A 17,507-nucleotide genomic window follows, 5' to 3' on the forward strand; every position below is an offset into this window, starting at 1 on the left:
TTTTTGAGCCAATCCCTAGCCTAGGATAGCCTCCAACTCGAGAGGATAGCCTTGACCTCCTTTTCGTCTTGCCTCCCGTTCCTAAGTGAGGAGAGCTGGCATCATAGAGCAAGCGGCTCCAGTCCAGCTTATGTGGGCTGGAAAGCAGCTCAGGACCTTGTGTGTGCTAGGCAAAGACTCTACCAACTGAGCTATATCTGGGCCCAGCTGATGTTTTAAAACCCAATTCCAGGCTATAGAGAGATCCGGGGTTGGTTACCCTGGTGGTAAGAACCATGAACTGTACTAGCTATGCTCTCTGCTTAGGAAAGATGGGGGCGGGGGAGGAGCAGAAAGAGATCCAACTGTAAGAAGTGATTTCCCTCAGAGTGTGTGTGGGGGAGTGGGGGGATATGGTGGGCACAGGTGCCACAGGAATCCAGGGCTCTGGGAGCTAATGGTGCTGGTGCTGGCCTGCTGAAAGCTAATAGCTAGGCAGGCAGGAAAACCTTGGGATAAGGGGTAGCTAAGCTCAACTCCCCTTTTATCCAGTGACCTGCAGCAATTTCCTTTTTATTGTGGAGGCTGGGACAAGTTGTTAGGGTAGGGGACAAGGCGGTGCTCAGGAGTGTCCCGAACCCTTCCAGGGCCTACAAAAGCCTAGGACAGAAGGGATGTGCTCAAGGAGTGTGCAGCTGCCCCTCGAGGGGCTTGGTGAACAACAGGCAGAGGTCCTCAATCCTCTCTCACCTAGTGGTATGGCTCAGCGCTGGTGGGACTTAGCAGCCTGAGCCGGGGTGGTCTTAAAGCCCTAGGACATAACCTCTGAGTCTTTAGGCTGAGCGGGTGGCGCTGGTGGCGAGGTGATGGCCTTCTGTGTAGGTCTGCCCAAGGGTTAACTCGTTCCTGGGCAGCTGCGGCTCCTGTGGTGCGAAATCTCACCAGAAGAGGGTACAGTAGCAAAGCGTTTGACGTCAGGCTGGAATTCCTATTGTGTTTCGGAACCGGCTCCGGTAAAGCCAGTCCAAGTTCGCTCTCTGCATAGCCAGATCGCGCCCGGGGAAGGAGAACACTGTCTGCTGCCTGAGAGAAGAGCCTCGTCCTGTCCTGGATCGACCTGAAGAGACATATCCGGAGCCCTGGGTGAGTGTCCCTAAACCAAAGACCACCAACCGCAGAGTCCGCCGCCAGCGCGCCTGGATGCCCGAGCGCAGCCCCGCCATCGGGTGCATGGCTCCCTCGCTGCGAGCCCCAGCCTGCTGCCGCCCTCTGTGAGTGCCTCTTCTGGCAGGTGGCTGTTGTCCCGGAGGGCCTCGTATTGGCGGCGGCAGAGGCAGGGCGCATGGAACCCGGGCTTGCAAGCACGCCTGTGGGGAGTATGGACCCGTCTGCGGAGCAAAGCCTCCCGGAGCCTGGAAGCCAGGACTCTGCTACGGCAGGCGACGACATTGAGATTGTGGTGAATGTGGGGGGCGTGCGGCAGGTGCTCTACGGAGATCTGCTCAGCCAGTACCCTGAGACCCGGCTGGCAGAGCTCATCAACTGCTTAGCCGGGGGCTATGACACCATCTTCTCTCTGTGCGACGATTACGACCCGGGCAAGCGCGAATTCTACTTTGACCGGGACCCGGACGCGTTCAAGTGTGTCATTGAGGTGTACTATTTCGGGGAGGTCCACATGAAGAAAGGCATCTGTCCCATCTGCTTCAAGAACGAGATGGACTTCTGGAAGGTGGACCTCAAATTCCTGGATGACTGTTGCAAGAGCCATCTGAGCGAAAAGCGGGAGGAACTGGAGGAGATCGCGCGCAGGGTGCAGCTCATCCTGGACGACCTGGGTGTGGACGCAGCGGAGGGCCGCTGGCGCCGCTGCCAGAAGTGCGTCTGGAAGTTCCTGGAGAAGCCCGAGTCTTCGTGCCCCGCGCGGGTAGTGGCAGTTCTGTCCTTCCTGCTCATCCTTGTCTCCTCCGTGGTCATGTGTATGGGCACCATACCCGAGCTGCAGGTGGTGGATGCAGAGGGCAACCGTGTGGAGCACCCGACGCTGGAGAACGTAGAGACTGCTTGCATCGGTTGGTTCACGCTGGAGTACCTGCTGCGCCTCTTCTCGTCGCCCAACAAGCTGCACTTTGCCCTGTCCTTCATGAACATCGTGGACGTGCTGGCCATTCTCCCCTTTTACGTGAGTCTCACGCTCACGCACCTGGGCGCACGAATGATGGAGCTGACCAACGTGCAGCAGGCTGTGCAGGCCCTGAGGATCATGCGCATCGCACGCATCTTCAAGCTGGCCCGCCACTCCTCCGGGCTGCAGACCCTCACCTATGCTCTCAAGCGCAGTTTTAAGGAACTGGGGCTGTTGCTTATGTACCTGGCTGTGGGCATCTTTGTCTTTTCCGCACTAGGCTACACCATGGAGCAGAGTCACCCTGAAACCCTGTTCAAGAGCATTCCCCAGTCCTTCTGGTGGGCCATAATCACCATGACCACAGTGGGCTATGGTGACATCTACCCCAAGACCACTCTGGGCAAGCTCAACGCGGCCATCAGCTTCCTGTGCGGGGTAATTGCCATCGCCCTGCCCATTCACCCCATCATCAACAACTTTGTCAGGTACTACAACAAACAGCGGGTCCTGGAGACGGCAGCCAAACATGAGCTAGAGCTGATGGAGCTCAACTCCAACAGTGCAGAAGGCAAACCCGGGGGCTCTCGAAGTGACCTGGATACCCTGCCCCCAGAGCCTGCTGCCAGGGAGGGGCCAAGCTGGGGCAGCCGGCTGAAGCTCTCACACAGTGATACCTTCATCCCCCTGCTGACGGAGGAGAAGCATCATAGGACCCGGCTCCAGAGCTGCAAGTGATGGCTCACCTCCTGGCTGGGACAGACTGGGCTGTGGATGGACAGACCATTGGGTAGGCATGGCAGTAGGCACGCCTATGGTTTCAGAGGAGCTGCCTGTGTCACCCAGCCCTCCCCTGAGCAGACCCTGCTAAGGCTGGGTAAGACTCCTTAGGTGCCCCCCTGTCCAAATGGGGGAAGTCTGGGGGAGCCACAGGGCCACTTGGGGTCTATCAGAATGGCCTGCCAGAAGACCACATCTGCTTCTGTGTCCCCTTCAATAAGACCTCCTATTCAGCATACTCCCCCCCATGTTGTGGGTTGTCTCGGGCTGGTTGTCGCCCCAAGAGTGACTCTTGCACACCCTAGTGCCAGGCCAGAAAGGAGGTGTGCAGCTTCACAGGGAGTGGGGGGTAGTTATTTTTAGTTGGGAGCTAATTAAAGAAGGGCTGGAAGGCAGGGTTCAGTTCCAAGGCGCCTTGCCACATTCCAGGAGCTACTCTCCTGTTTCCTTCTGTGGAAAAGCAGGCTTCCCAAGGCTTGGGGAAGAAGGAGAGGTTAAAGAGCCCATTGGTGGGGCAGCTAGCTCATAGGAGTCACCCAAGGTCCTTTTTACATGTTCCCTTCTTTCTTCCCAGCTACGCTAGTAGACAGGTACCCCCATTTTACAGGTAAAAAAAAACTGAGACTCAGGGTCACACAGAGGAGAAATTCAGCCCTAGTTCTGATTGCTCCCAAGTCCATGTGGTCTCTCCAGCAACAGGCTGTATTGGGGGAGAGGCCTTTTGGGAAGCTTATAAGGGCAGGGGGTGGGGGCGGGTGTCTGAATTCCTCAGTGGTTTGTGTGTCAGGGAGAATCAGAGAATCACAGTTATTAGTTCAGCTCCTGGCATCAGTATGGCTCAGTTCAGTCATAGCTGTTTTCTCTATTGTTCTAGGCTGGGAAGGAACTAGTTGCACAGCTGCCCACTGTGGTCTCCACAGGCCCTGGGCTGGGCACAAGGGCAGTTAAAGGATGGGCAGAGTACCATAATGCTGTTCTTGGCCATAAGCTAAGAGCTGTCCGTGCCTAAAGGCCTAACCCTTTTTGGTTTCCCACCTTCTAGGCGCTGTAGAGCTCTGCTCTTCCCCACCCCCACCCCAGCTGTGGGGGCACCAAGGAAGGAACACCACGGTAGAGTAGGAGGTGGAGGGTATAAATGGAGGGATCGAGGTTGTCCTCCATCTGCCTCTACTTCAGGTAGCTCTTTTCTCTTCCCTGAGCTTCAGATTTTCTAAGAAGGATGAGGAGGGCTGATTTTTTTTCAGGGTACCTTCTAGGTCTGCCTTTCCAGAATTTCCAAGGTTTGAGTTTCTGATTCTTACGGCAGGGTCTCCAGGAGGTGAGAGGTTGTCACGTGGTGGGGGAAGTCAGTCTTGAGAGTCAAGGTTGTATCTTCGGGTGCGGGCTCACTCCATGGCTTCAGTGTTAAGGTACTCAGGGAGATGGTCCATGTAACAGTGATGTTAGTGGCTGTCCGAGGGGACACAGGGACTACTCCATGTCCCTCCAGCCCTCTCACTTAGGACTCTGGAGGTCTTTAGCACTTCCGGTCAGGCTGACTAAAAGCACTGGTTGCTTCAAACTGTGTTGTATGGCTCCTCTTCACATTTCTCCAGGATGACACAAGGTCCTGTGACCATCAAAGGCAGAGGAAGAAGCTGGGGTCTGAGGAAGTGGAGCCTCTAGGTAGGGGAGGACAGGGTCTACTGGGGTGTGTGGGTTCTCGGGACTTAGTAGATTTACTGAAAGGTTGGCTTGTCTTTGTCCCCTTTACCCCAAAATCCTTGGTAATAGAGGACATGGTATCGTCTTGAGGATTCGGAGTCCCAGGATGGGGGAGAAGCTGGCTGCCCTTGGGGCAGAAGGCCATCTTCTTGTGTTCCTTGCCTTCTGGGGCAGTGGTACTAGAGATGGGGATGGGGAGTATGAATTACAGAAAAGAGTACACGCAGCTCCAAGGCATCTTTTGCTTGTTCTGGAGTGGGAGACCAAACCTATCAGTGAGATCTCCACAGCCTAGGATCCAGTGGGACACTAGTCCCAGGGGGGGGACTCTGTGATTGATAGTGATCCTTACACAGTGATATGCTTTGTCATAGAGGAGTGGCCCAGATGTTCTGAGAGCCAGGAGTCCTTATCCCCTGGGAGATCACTGGGTTTTAAGTACTTGAAAATTTGTACCTTAGAACCAGTGGGGGTGGAGGGGGAGTTTTGAAAGCTCAGTGTCCAGGCTACACTCCATTCCTTTGAAGTTAGAATGTCTGAGATGACCCTCCAGTGTCAGTATTTTTATAACTTAAGGTACACATGAGTCATGGTGATTGTGTGAAAGCCAGGGATTGGGTTTATAGAGCTGAAAAAAAGGTATTCTTAACAAGTTCCCAGGTGCAGCTGGAGGCTGGGGCTGCTGGTCTACAAACTGGCTTTGAAAAACCAGAATAAGCCTATAAACTGTAGCGTGAAGCCAGATCTGGTGGGCCACCTGTTTTTGCACAACCCATGACTTTAGAATAGGTTTTATATTTTTAAATAGTTGAAGAAGAAAAAAAAAAACCTCAAAGAAATAACATTTTGTGACCGTGAATAGTTCTTTAAATTAAAATTTTGTTGTCAATAAATAAAGTGTTATTGGAACTAACCTGCCTGTTTGTGTGTTTTGGAGTTACTGGAGATGGCTAGGGAGGTACAAGACACAAGCTGATGAGTTGAGGTCGACCAGATGGCCCCTAGAACCTCAGCACCTTCTCCTCTGACAGAGGAGTTTGCCCACCCTGGGCTGGAAGAGACATCTGAGGTAGCTTCCAGGATGCCCAAGAACCTTTCCAGAAGAACAAGAATTTCCTAGGAGGCAGGAATTGTGAGAGGGACACCTGGTGCTGGTGGTAGATTAGGAACTGCAGGGAAAAGGCCTCTCTTTCTGTCCTTACTGTGCCACAGGCTCTCAGCTCACATTTCCTTTACTCCTGAAAATTCCCTGCCTGGTTTCTCTGTCAGCCTGCTCCCTGCAGTTCAGGCTTGCCCCTCCCCTCCACCTTCCTGACTCCTAGCCACTGTCTCTTCACATCTCTCTTCTGGGGCTCCTATCTCACCTGTGTGGGCACCACTCACTACCCACTTCTGTTAAGAGCAAGAAAATGTTTTGGGGGTTGCAGATGGTCTATGTTGAGAGAAAAATGGGATATTGTTGTGTATTTGCCTAGATAGGAAACTGTGGTCCTAAACTGAAATAACTGAGCCTTTTTTTTTTTTTAAAGTCCTGCAGGTCACAAGGATACCTTGTTCTGCTTCGGTTAACATTGAGAGTACCCAGTTGTGCCATTTAGAGTAGAGTTGTGTATGTGTGTAAATACAAGTTGATTTCTAAAAGAAAGGACATGTGGTGACATATTCACAGACTGTTTTGTTTAGTCTCTAAATAACACATGGGTAAACTGGTCAGTCCCTTTTATAGATTGGGGAAATTGAGGCACAGAGAACTGAAGCCATAGGCCGGTTCTGGTGGCAGTGGCAGGAACCAGACAGAACCTTCAGCTGGCTTGCTCATCTGAATATGGGCAGGTCACTTGGCCCCACCCTAGCGCACCCCCACCCAGCAGTTTCAAACCAGAGCCCAGGGCCCCAGGGCTCCACCTCAGGGCTGACCCAGCTTCCTAATAAGGTGAAAAATATTGTCATCCAGTTTCTGGAAGGCATCACTCTGTAAGTGGTGGGTTGCGCTTCAGTGGTGGTGTTTTATAAGGTAAGAAAAAAGGTCAATATAGTTCCATTGGTGAGCTACTCTGGGCAGTTCTGTGGCTGTGGGGCACTGAGGTTCCATCCTGACCACAAGCAAGGAGCTTTAACCTCAGTCTGGATGCACTCATAAAATAAGTAGGGTGATCTGAGATAATGGCGAGATTTGTTCCCTGGAAGGAGAGCTGTTGAGGCGGGTAAGACACTAGCAATGGCCTTGCCGTGACAGCCACCAGTTCCCGGACCTCTCAGTGTTTGCAAGACCCCAGCTCTTGCTTTCTCTCACTCTGTGGGAAAGGCTGCCTGGCCCCTCCCCTCAGAATGATTTGAAGTCACAGATTTCCTCTGGGGAAATGAGAAACACTGCTTCCAGAGGCCTCCCACCTGTCGCCTGTGGGAAGACAGCTCTGCGCATGGTGGGCCTGTGCCCGACGGTGCATTTTACCACCAGAGTGAGGGTTTCACTCACACCATATATCTAAGGTGGAAAGCTACCCTGCCCTCAACATATGTGAATTCTGTCCTATGCCTGTGGCAGCCCACAGCATAGCTACAGGGTTGATGTGGGCTTCCAAATAGGAGAAACCACCCAAGAGATTCTGTGTTCAGCTTTTCTTTGTGAGGCTCTCCGACAGCCAGCCTCAGGGGCTGTCTGCAGCTCTTTCAATGAGTTAGCTTTAGCTTTACAGATGTGGGAATTGGGGTCCAAAGGGCAGAAGCCACGGGCCGGTACTGATGGCAGCAATCAATGCGGAGCCTAGAAATGAAAGATGTGACCCCTGCCATCCCCTACCCACTTCCTGGCTGAAGTGACAGGAAATCTATGGTTATACAGTTACAGAGAAGCCATCCATGCACACCAAACAACTGCATAGTCCTAAGAAGCCACCCCTGCCCAGGGACCAAGGCCTACAGCCACCATCACCGACCCCTCATTCTGCATAGATCTTCCCCATATGGACTTGACTGTAATAGATGACAATGCGCTGGCAGGACTCCCACCACCATGCCAGGACTACTGTCGTTGTCAAAAGCATGGCTAGAGAGACAGGCTGGGCTTGCCACAGTGACAGCCCAGACTGGGGAAGGAGAGGGAGGGGGAGAAGCACAAAGGTTTGCACACATGCCCGGTTTCTGTTGGGGCGTGGTTGCTCAGGCAACCAGGAGCACCGCTCTCCTTGTTGGGTTCCCTGGCTGTCTTGTCTCTTGCTGGGCTTGGCTTGTGAGTACACCTGCTCTTGACCTATGGGCCGCAGAGGAGGGCTAGCCAGAGACCTTGGCAGTTGGGCTGCCCGCTCTGCTCTTGTGTGAGAATGGGGTTGCAAGTCAGGCCCTTTTTCCTGCTTCTTTGGTGTCTCCCCAACTGCAAGGTGACAGGGGCCTGCTAAGTTTATCATTGTCCTCTTTATGGCATGGCCCCAAAGCATCTCCTACTCTCTGCACTGCACTAGGCCTCTGGTTTGCCACACTGCCCACTGTGCATGGGAGGTCCCTGTTGGCCTTGGCACCCTTCTGCTGGTCAGGATTCTACCTTTGTGTCACTCCCTTGCTGGCCCCCTTCCTTCTCTGAGGTAGCACTGCCCTTGTGTCCTCCTGGTGCAGTGGGACAGAATCCATGCCATGGAAACTGTAGGGTTCAGTTATTTTTTTCCATGTGGTGGAAACAGATGTGGGAAGGTTGTATGACTTCTCGGCACCCCAAAGCTCTGGTGGCTACGGGAACAAACAATGCCCCCTGCCCCCCCAAACACACACACAAATCCAGTCTCTATGTTTACCTCCTGCTCAGCCCATCCCCCACTCCACCCCACCCACACTGATGGTCACAGGTAGGGGCCTGACCAAGTGAAACAGAGATTTTGGAAGTACACCCGATAAAGCAGCCCACGAGACAGTTCCCATGGTGTGGTGGAGCTCACCACGGGCTCACCACTCTCGCAGCCCTCCGTACACAGTGGCTAGGTCATCTCTGACCCCCACAGGCCTCTTGGCCTTTTAGAGCCTGGAGTTCACAGCCAGTGTGAGGGATCTGTGTTATCAGAGCACATGTTGAGGGTACAATATCATGTGTGTGTGTCTATATGTATGTGTATGATTATCTTTGCGTTAGTGTGTGTTTGTGCATGTGTGTTTGTGTGTCTGTACATGTGCTTGTGTGTATCTATCTCTGTGTGTCTGTGTGTCTTTCTGTGTGTCTTTGTGTATGTCTGTGCATGTGTGTGTGTGTCTGTGTATCCATGTGTACGTTTCTCTGTGTATGCCTGTGTGTCAATGTACTCACTTGTCTGTGTACTTGTCTGTATGTTTCTGTGTGTATCTCTGTATATGAGTCTCTGTGTATTTGTCTGTGTGTCTCTGTCAGTGTGTCCTTGTCTCTGCGTGTGTGTTCATGTGTGTGTCCCTGTGTCTGTGTCCTTGTCTCTGTTGTGTTTCCCTTCCCACAGAAGGAAAGGAAGAAGTCCACTGTACCCTGAAGCAGCCGCCTCCACTCATAGCTTCCCCGGAGAACCAGGCTTCCAGCACAGGGCTGCAGACAGGTCTGCCCTCCGTCCTCAGAAGTGCCAGCAGCACTCTGTTGCTAAGACCTGAGGCCATAGAACTTGAGGTCAGGAGGCCCCAAAGGGCTTTATGAGATGACCAACTGGAGCACAGAAGTGTTGCCTGCAGATGGGGACCCCCAACATCAAGCCTGACATGTCTCAGGAACTGAGCAGGATTTATGTGGCTTGCACAGTCTTGTTTCATTTCAGTCTGTGCTTGAGCCAATTCCCTCACGGTCCTGCTTCACACTGCTTTCTATCTGCTCTTCTGGTTGTGGGCAGTGATCTGGGCTTTGGTATGGACTCTAGGGGAAGAAAGATGTCTCTGGATCACAGATGTGTCTCTTGGAACCCAGAGCAGTGTCTCACACGTGTTCAGTACAAAACCAATCCTTCTGCATTGAACCTTTGTTATTATTCTGCATGCGGAGTTGATCTTGCCCTTCCTACCCTTTAACTCCACCAATGGATGTTGGGCTATTGACAGTAAGGGGTAGTCACCCCTATTCCCTGGACCTCACGCAGTGACTGTACCCCAGAGAAAAGCTTCTCAAGGTGTCTACCCCATGCACTTTTAGCACCCTCAAGTGAGAAAGGAAGGGAGAACAGTAAATTTCGTCCAGAAGGCCTCCAAAGAGTGTGAAGGAATTTGGGCCACACCCTGGACCACACCCCAGAGCCTTAGAGATTAAGTCAGTCATTGATTTGCTGCTCTGACACTTTTAAGGAATCCCTTTGGTACATGGAAAAGGGCTGTGGCATGAGGCAGGGGACGGTGACTGGTTTGGGGGGTGGAGGTGATTTATGCTACATAGGGTAAGGCTGGGACCTTCTGGCTGCCCTGTAGACTCAACTCTTTTCTGTTTCTGGGGGTACTGGCCTGAGCTTGTGCAAGGAGTCACCCTCTATTGGACTCACAGGGAAGTGAAAAGTGGCTACAGAGAAAGGTCTGCACTGTGACTGTCCCCTCCTGTCTCCCAGATGTGTTTATATACTAATTGCGCTCCCTCCTCTGAGTGGTTCACCTCACTTTGAAGTAAAGCCCCTGAAAAATGGAAGAGGCAGCATCACCGTTGTTTGCAGCTGGGCTAGGCTGCGGCGTCCCCTCCTCTGCCTGGTGTGGGCCACTCTGCCCAGGAAAAGGCATTGGAACATTTTTATAGTCTCATTCTTATGCCTGTGTTGGGGTGGGAGTTGGTGTCCCTCCCCACAAAGCCTCAGGGGGCAACCAGGCCAGATGCTGGCAGATGGAGAGACCAGAGGTCACAGGGCACCTGGGCTGCAGTCAAGCTCATAGCCACACGCGGCCATTAGGTCTCTGTTGGCCCTCATCGTTGAGCAGCGCAGACCCCATAGCCGGGATAAAGAAGGTCTTAGGACATGCCTGGTGCCCTGAGGACACTGTTAGGTGCCTAAATCCCAGCACGGCTATGAAGAACGTCTCACTTTATTTTTGGAGAGCAGTGCTGAAATCTTCAAGGAGAATGTATGCACATCTGACGCTTATGTTTCAAAGGTCTAATAAGAAACAGTAAATGCTGGGAACTGTCACATTCAGTTTGTGACTACTTGGGCGTTCATTATAGCATCCATTTTCTTTCTCTGTGTGTCAGACACTGACTCTAGTCAAAGTCCCCATAAATGGCCCCTGGATCATGATGTCCGAATACCGAGCTCATAGATTGGTAGCCTACTAACTCACAGGCCCCATGTGCATCTTTAAGAGAAAGAGCAGTTAAGAGCTCACATATGGAAAACATCCCATCACATTGTCTCTGGTCTGGGGCACTTTCTATGTCCTCTGGTCAGGAAGGGCTGTTAGGGAAAAATGTCCCCAGCCTACTTTCTCTGTGGACCCTGCTCCGTCCTCTTGGACTCCTCCTGATGGTTGTCCTCCCATGTGGCTGCAAGGGTGGCTCCCCAGCCTGTATTTGAGAGCTGCAGCGGCATGGTTGTCAGACTGCCATCAGATGGGCTGGGTCACCTGCTTCTCGGACTGACACCTCTCCCTTCACCACTCAGCCGGCTTCATAGTCGTTGTTAGACACTGTCATCAGTTTTCTGTCACTATGGCTAAAACCCCAGATCGTCAATAGAAAAGCTTCTTTTTTGGGTCTCAGTTTTAGAGACGTCCGTGGTTGATTAGCCTTACTGCCTTGGTCTGTGGTGACGTATCAAATACGAGGATTTGACATATAACATAGAGGCAAGCCCATTTGTCTCATGGTCTGGGAGAGAGTGGAGGGGAAGGGTGGGAAATGGAAGAAGAGGGTGGGGAAGTGAGTGAAAGGGAAGGAGAAAGGGAGGAGGCAGGGAGGAGGGAGAGAGAGGGAGGGGGAGGAAGGGGGAGGGAGAGGGAGGGGAAAGGGGAGGGGAGAGGGAGAGAAGAATCCTTGGCTCTCCGCTGCTACTGTAAATTTTAGTTAAGAATTTGCCTCCAGCAGATACCCATTACCTCTACAGGCTACAACCACTCCATTCCTGTGCTTGGGAGAGATCTGTATCCTATGTGCAGCAGCCCTAGGCACCTAGGGCAATCATTGCAGGAGTGGGGGTTACAGCAAGAAGGATGCTGGGTCCCAGAGAACTGTGGAGGAGGCAGCTGTCTCCACCCAGTACTGTCGCACACAGTCCCGCGGCACAAAGGAGGTGGATGCTCTACCCTCACCTGGCTACGCTTTTAGGGACAGATACTGGGTTACCTCCTTCAGGAAGCTGTCCCTGACCATTCATTCTGGGTGTGACCATCAAGCACCACCAACTTGGTATTACCTATCTCTACCCCTTGCCAAGTACCTTAGTGTTTTATTGCTGTGAAGACACACCATGGCTACAACAACTCTTATGAAATAAATTATTGAATTGGGGCTGGCTTACAGTTCAGAGGTTTAGTCTATTGTCATCATGGTGGGAAGCATGGTGGCACACAGGCAGACATGGCGGTGCTGGAGAAGCAGCTGCGAGTTCTATACTAGGATCTGCAGGCAAGGGGGATGGGGGAGAGAGAGAGAGAGAGAGAGAGAGAGAGAGAGAGAGAGAGAGAGAGAGAGAGAGAGAGAGACTGGGGACCGGGCCTGGCTTGAGCTTTTGAAACCTCAAAGCCCAGCCCAGTGACACACTTCCTCCAACAAGGCCACACCTCCTAATCCTTCTCAAGCAGTGCCACTCCCTGATGACTAAGCATTCAGATATATGAGCCTATGGGGACCATTCCTATTCAGACCACCACAATAAGTAACCATCTATAGAGCAGGGAGAATAACTAATGCCCCATGCCATAAAATGGACTGGAAGAAACCCCAAGCCCAGCCTTGCCTGGGGCAGAGTGTCGAGTGAGTGAAACACTAAGCTTATAGTGAGCTCAGGTTTGATGAGGGGAACAGTGGTTTATGAGAGCTGATGCCCAATAAAAGGAGCTCTCTGGAGACCAGCATCACTGGTTCATCCTGGGCCAGCAGCTCTGAAGGCCGGGGGTGAGGAAATGAGGAAATAGGCTTCCAGCAGCTCTGACTTTTGATGTATGGTTCCAGCAAGACCAGTGCAATCAGGGAATTTGAGAAGCCCCTGGGAGTGTGGTCCAGGCATTCTCTTTGTCCTATCAGTCTTTCTGGGACTCAGGAGAGAAGAGCCAACACCTCTTCTTGTTGGAGATCTCTGGCGTCCCAGAACCCAAGGTCAGCAGAGAAATCTTATTTCTTGCTTGTCCGTTCTGAGGCCAGAACGCTCCATCTGAAATGCTAAGTTTTCCTTGGCTCTCAATTGCTCTGGGTAACAGCTCTTTAGACTATATCTCAGGACACCTAGTCTGTACCACCCTCCTTTCCAGCCCTCTACATGGTCACAACCACACCCTTCTTGGAATTCAGGTCCTCGGCATCAGCACTGTGGACACACTGGGCCTGGTAGTTCTTTATCATGGGGCCACTCTGCATAGCCGGGTGTTCAGCATTCTGGCCTTTGACTGCTGCCTGCCAGTGACATGATTCCTCATGCTCTATCCAGGGAATGGCAACCTTAAAGTCCCTAGAGACTGCAAATGTCCCTTAGAAGCAAAACCACTCAGATTCAAGACTCATCCCTGTGTGTCTCCTCTCCCTGAGTCTGCTGCTACCGGAATGTTCCACCTTGGTGCTAGGGTTCTGAACCTAGTCCTTTCCTGTCACAGTAAGTGCTCTTACCCAAGGAACCATCTCACCTGCACAACCCTTGTTTCTTTTAAATAATTTCTTTCAGGTATTCATGACAGCAATAAAAAACTGCCCAACATCTGCACTCTGTCCTGTTGGCTTCACTCCAGGGGTCTCTGCCTGGAACTTTCCCCCTTTGTCTTCTCTCACCACCCTCTTCTTCAGTCGTTAGCTTCAGTGTCACCTAACTTAGGACATCTCTGGGATATCCTCTGCCACCACTATTCAGCACTGATCTAGAATGTTCTCTTGATCAGTTCATGGCTACATCAGGACCCCTGAGACATGACTCCTTTCCTCATAGGGACAAAATGCAACTTAAGGGAGAAAGGGCTTATGTGGGTCACCATTTGTTGAGGGGAGGCGGGAGGATGGGGCGGCTGGTCACACTGCATCTGTAGTCGGGAAGCAGAGAGAGATGAAGCCTTGAGAGGGTACTGCTTACCTTCAGAGTTGGTCTTCTCACCCCAGTTAACCAATCTAGAAACTTCCTCACAGAGAGAGGCTTGTCTCCTGGGTGACTCCAGGCCCTGTCAGGCTGACAATATCAGCCATCGCCCTATGTCAATGCTCCATTCTGTTTCACAGGCAAATGAGGGGGCCAGGGGCAGCCTGAGACTCACTCTGTATTAGTAGCAGGCTCTGTCAGTGCTGAGGCTGCTGTGGTTGGCCCACTGAGAACCAGTGCCCTGCTGCAGACACCTTTTGATTTTTTTAAATTGCCCTGATGATTTTTTTCAGTTGCTTTTCTTTGACTTAATAATTTCAGAAACAGCTGTTTCTTTCTCTCCCTTTTTTTTTCCTCTTTTGTAATTAAGCTCCGTTTTGCCTCATCATGGTGTAGGTGGATGCTTTGGGTCCTGTGTGGTCCTCCATAGCCTTCCCCAGGTGAGGCAGGGTCTGTTGGTAGATATCCTTCATCAAGCCAAGAACCTTTCATTCTTTTGCTGGCTTCCTAGTTGTTCAAAAGAGGGACTGAGCACTTACATTCTGTGGATGCTGTTCCGGCATCATATGCTTTATCAAAACTGTAAGGAAAAGTATTGGCTCAGGACCTCCAAGACCAAGTCTCAGCACATGCCCCCTAAAGACAAAGAGCAGAGATATAGGACAAAGACAGGAGACAGAGGAGAGATAGTGGGGGAGAAGAGGAAGGAAACAAGGGAGGCAGGGCAGGTGTATTTGTCCCAGAGTGGGATAAAGGACTGGCTCTGGATAGTGAGGAGACAGATATAGGCCATAGGACATGGTGGCTTATAAAGGTAAAAGGGGGAAAGCCCATGTTAGGATGAAGTATTTAATTTTAATTGGGCTTGTTAATTGAGCCAAAGGGGGCTTTCGATTGCTGGACTTCAATACTTTGATAGCTGGACCTTGGTGGTCAGCCTCAGGAGGAAGAAGCAGCACAAAAGAGGAACAGACCTTGGTGGCTAGCATTAGGACTGTAATATAACAGGTTTTAGCAAGGCAGAGGGAATGGGAGAGGGCAAGGCCTGCCAGAGCTGTGCTCGCCATGCACGAGCTGGCCAGAGTCCTTTCAAAATTCATAAGCTTCCATTCTTTAAGAAATCCCTATAGAGGTACAATAAATGAACATCTAATGTTTACCTGTCCTTGCACTTTGGGGCTGAAACCTGTATCGTTATAAGGTATTATTTTCTCTTAATTCATTCCTAGATTCCACTTGCTGATAAAACATTTAAAAATGTAATATTGTTTCCTAGACATTGACAAACGAGACTGGCTTATTCTGGTTTTCTTGGTTAGTGCCATCATTCTCTGGGGCTGGTGTCAGGGTTGTGCCTGCCTCATGGGATGACCTGGAAGATTTCGTTTCATCCCATCTTTTCCCGGGTAGAGGACAGCAATGCTTCCCATGCTTTTAGACTGAAATTGTTCCTCCGGCCTCTGTGGCTGTGTGTACCTACCTCCCAGGTGCCCACCTCCACTTCTTGATTTCTCATATTCTCTTCTCCAGGACCTTGGCTTTCTACTCCCTCTCAGCCATCTTTCCTGCTTGGTCCCTTGGACTTATCTTCCAGAACCTTGGTTTTCTACTGAGCCCCACATCTACTGGCTTCTGGAAGCAGCACTCTTTGCACCCCCTGCCTTTCCAATTACACTTACCAAACCTGCAGCTTTGTTTTAGTTTATATGATTTCTAATGTATGCAGCGAACGTCTCTGTCTCTGTCTGTCTGTCTGTCTGTCTGTCTCTCTTTCTCTCTCTCTCTCTCTCTCTCTCTCTCTCTCTCTCTCTCTCTCTCTCTCTCTCTCTCTCTCACACACACACACACACACACACACACACACCAGGCTGCCAGCTCTTTGAGGACAGGGGCCGGCATTTTGTTTACCATTGGATCCCCAGCACACCGCACAGTGTCTGTCACAGAGAAGGTGGAGAGTGAGTGAGAGCCTTCCCCCCACTGGGAAGAGAGGCACTTCAGCATGTATACTAATAAAGATCTCCCGCAGCCCCAGGCTCTGCCAAGCATATTTTACTTCCCCATGCCTCTGTTGCTTTATATAATATGCTTAAAATTCTGTTTTCCCACACCTAAGTTCTCGTCACTACCTCTTGTCTTTCACTGCTGGAAAGTGAGACTAGAGGCTCCTCTGCCCCTCCTAGCCATGCCAAGTTATAAAACTCTGGGCCTATAGTTATATCTGTGCTGCGACCAAACCAACTGAAGCGAATAACTGGCTTTTGAAATATTTTGATTATATAACTATCCCTCATCTCAGACATAGGAACAAAACAACTTTTGACACTGCGTGACAGGGGCACATGCCATAAACTCAGGGTTTGGGCAAGCCTTCTCCTCACTACCAGGGATAACCAGTTACTATACTGATTGTCAGCCATGCTGGAATTTTCCTCAGGAAGGTGTTCTTCTCAGAATTTCATAGATTCCTGACTGGATTTGCACCCTGGGTTCTCAAGGACTAGAACTTTTTCACCCTGTGGTGAGTAGCCACTTAGTTCCTCAGCTGGTGAGCTATTATTCATTTCACTGGAGCCCTGCCCTTGAGTGTGTCTCTCTGGGCAGGTCTATGCACAGAAGACACTCAGTCCCATGTTTATGTCTTTGGTCACATAGGACCCACAAGTTGGCAAGGTTATCCGACTCACTTCTTGTCTCTCTACACGTCTATATTTGTTAATTTTCTCAAAGCTGTGACCAAATACCTCACAGAAGTGACTTAAGGGAGATGTTCCTTTTGGCTACGGCTCGAGGGCACGGTCCATCGCAGTGGGAAGCCTCAGTGAGCTTGCAACACAGTTCATCCACATCTTGGCAGATCAGGAAGCAGAGAGCTTGGACCCAAAGCTTGTATCATCCTCAAGGCCAAACCTTCCGTGACCTGCTTCCACTACTTAGGCCATAGTCTTGCAAAATACTACAACCAGGTGGAGAGCAGGGGCCATGCACATGAGCTTACAGGGACATTTCACAAAATCTTTTGATGCTTCACAGAGGCTTTTTAGAATTCTCTGTATCTTTAGAGTTTGGCAATTCTTTCTGAACATGAAGTTTTGCTTAGAAAGTAAGCCTTTGCCACTTTCTGCTTGGAAGGAACTTTGAACATGTAAGTCTTTCTTTAGCCAGAGAAGTGGGTTCTTATCACTGTTTTCTTCATTTTTCTCCTCCTTCTGTTCTTTTTCAATTCAAGGATTCTTACTAAAAGCCAAAGATAAATTGTTCGCGTATATTAACTTCATGTATGCTTTTGAGATTGTGTGTGTGTGTGTGTGTGGTTTTTCCCTTCTGCTCTGTGTTTGGAAATTCCATTGGCTTTATCATCTTTATTACTGGAATTCAGCTCTGTCCATTTTGTCCTTTCTCTGTCTGGTTTGTTTTGGAACTATGACACTTAATTTCCAGGTGGTCTCTGTTGTTGTCCCTTACTCATACTAGCTCATGTTCCCACCCAAGTCTGTCCGTCTGTAGAGTTCCATGTGCACGTGTGTGCATGTGCCTATATGAATGTGTGTGTGCATGTGCCTATATGAATGTGTATGTATGTGTTCACGTGTCCCCAGGCACACATATGTGGAACTCAGAGGATAACTTTGGCATCCTCAGGCACCCGGCTTTTTGCCTTTGCTGTTTTGTTTTGACACTGGGTCTCATCTTGAGTTTGCCAATTTGGTTAGGTTGGTCAGCCAGCAAGCCCCCAT

General features: G+C 50.8%; 1 protein-coding gene across 1 annotated transcript; it reads left to right on the forward strand.

Annotated features, from left to right (window-relative positions):
• The first annotated feature begins 406 nt into the window (after positions 1 to 406).
• On the forward strand, positions 407 to 6,046 carry KCNF1 (potassium voltage-gated channel modifier subfamily F member 1). The gene has a single exon (XM_084791715.1). It carries the CDS (start codon positions 1,322 to 1,324, stop codon positions 2,840 to 2,842), a length of 1,521 nt encoding a protein of 506 aa, XP_084647841.1. The 5' UTR covers positions 407 to 1,321; the 3' UTR covers positions 2,843 to 6,046.
• The last annotated feature ends 11,461 nt before the right edge of the window (positions 6,047 to 17,507 follow it).

The sequence above is a fragment of the Acomys minous genome (genome assembly GCF_964271855.1).
Source record: "Acomys minous genome assembly, chromosome: 8".
In the NCBI taxonomy this organism is placed as follows: Eukaryota; Metazoa; Chordata; class Mammalia; order Rodentia; family Muridae; genus Acomys; species Acomys minous.

Bases quoted from the DNA above. Each gene is read 5' to 3' on its own strand.
- KCNF1 (XM_084791715.1), top strand. From the start codon at position 1,322: ATGGAACCCGGGCTTGCAAGCACGCCTGTGGGGAGTATGGACCCGTCT.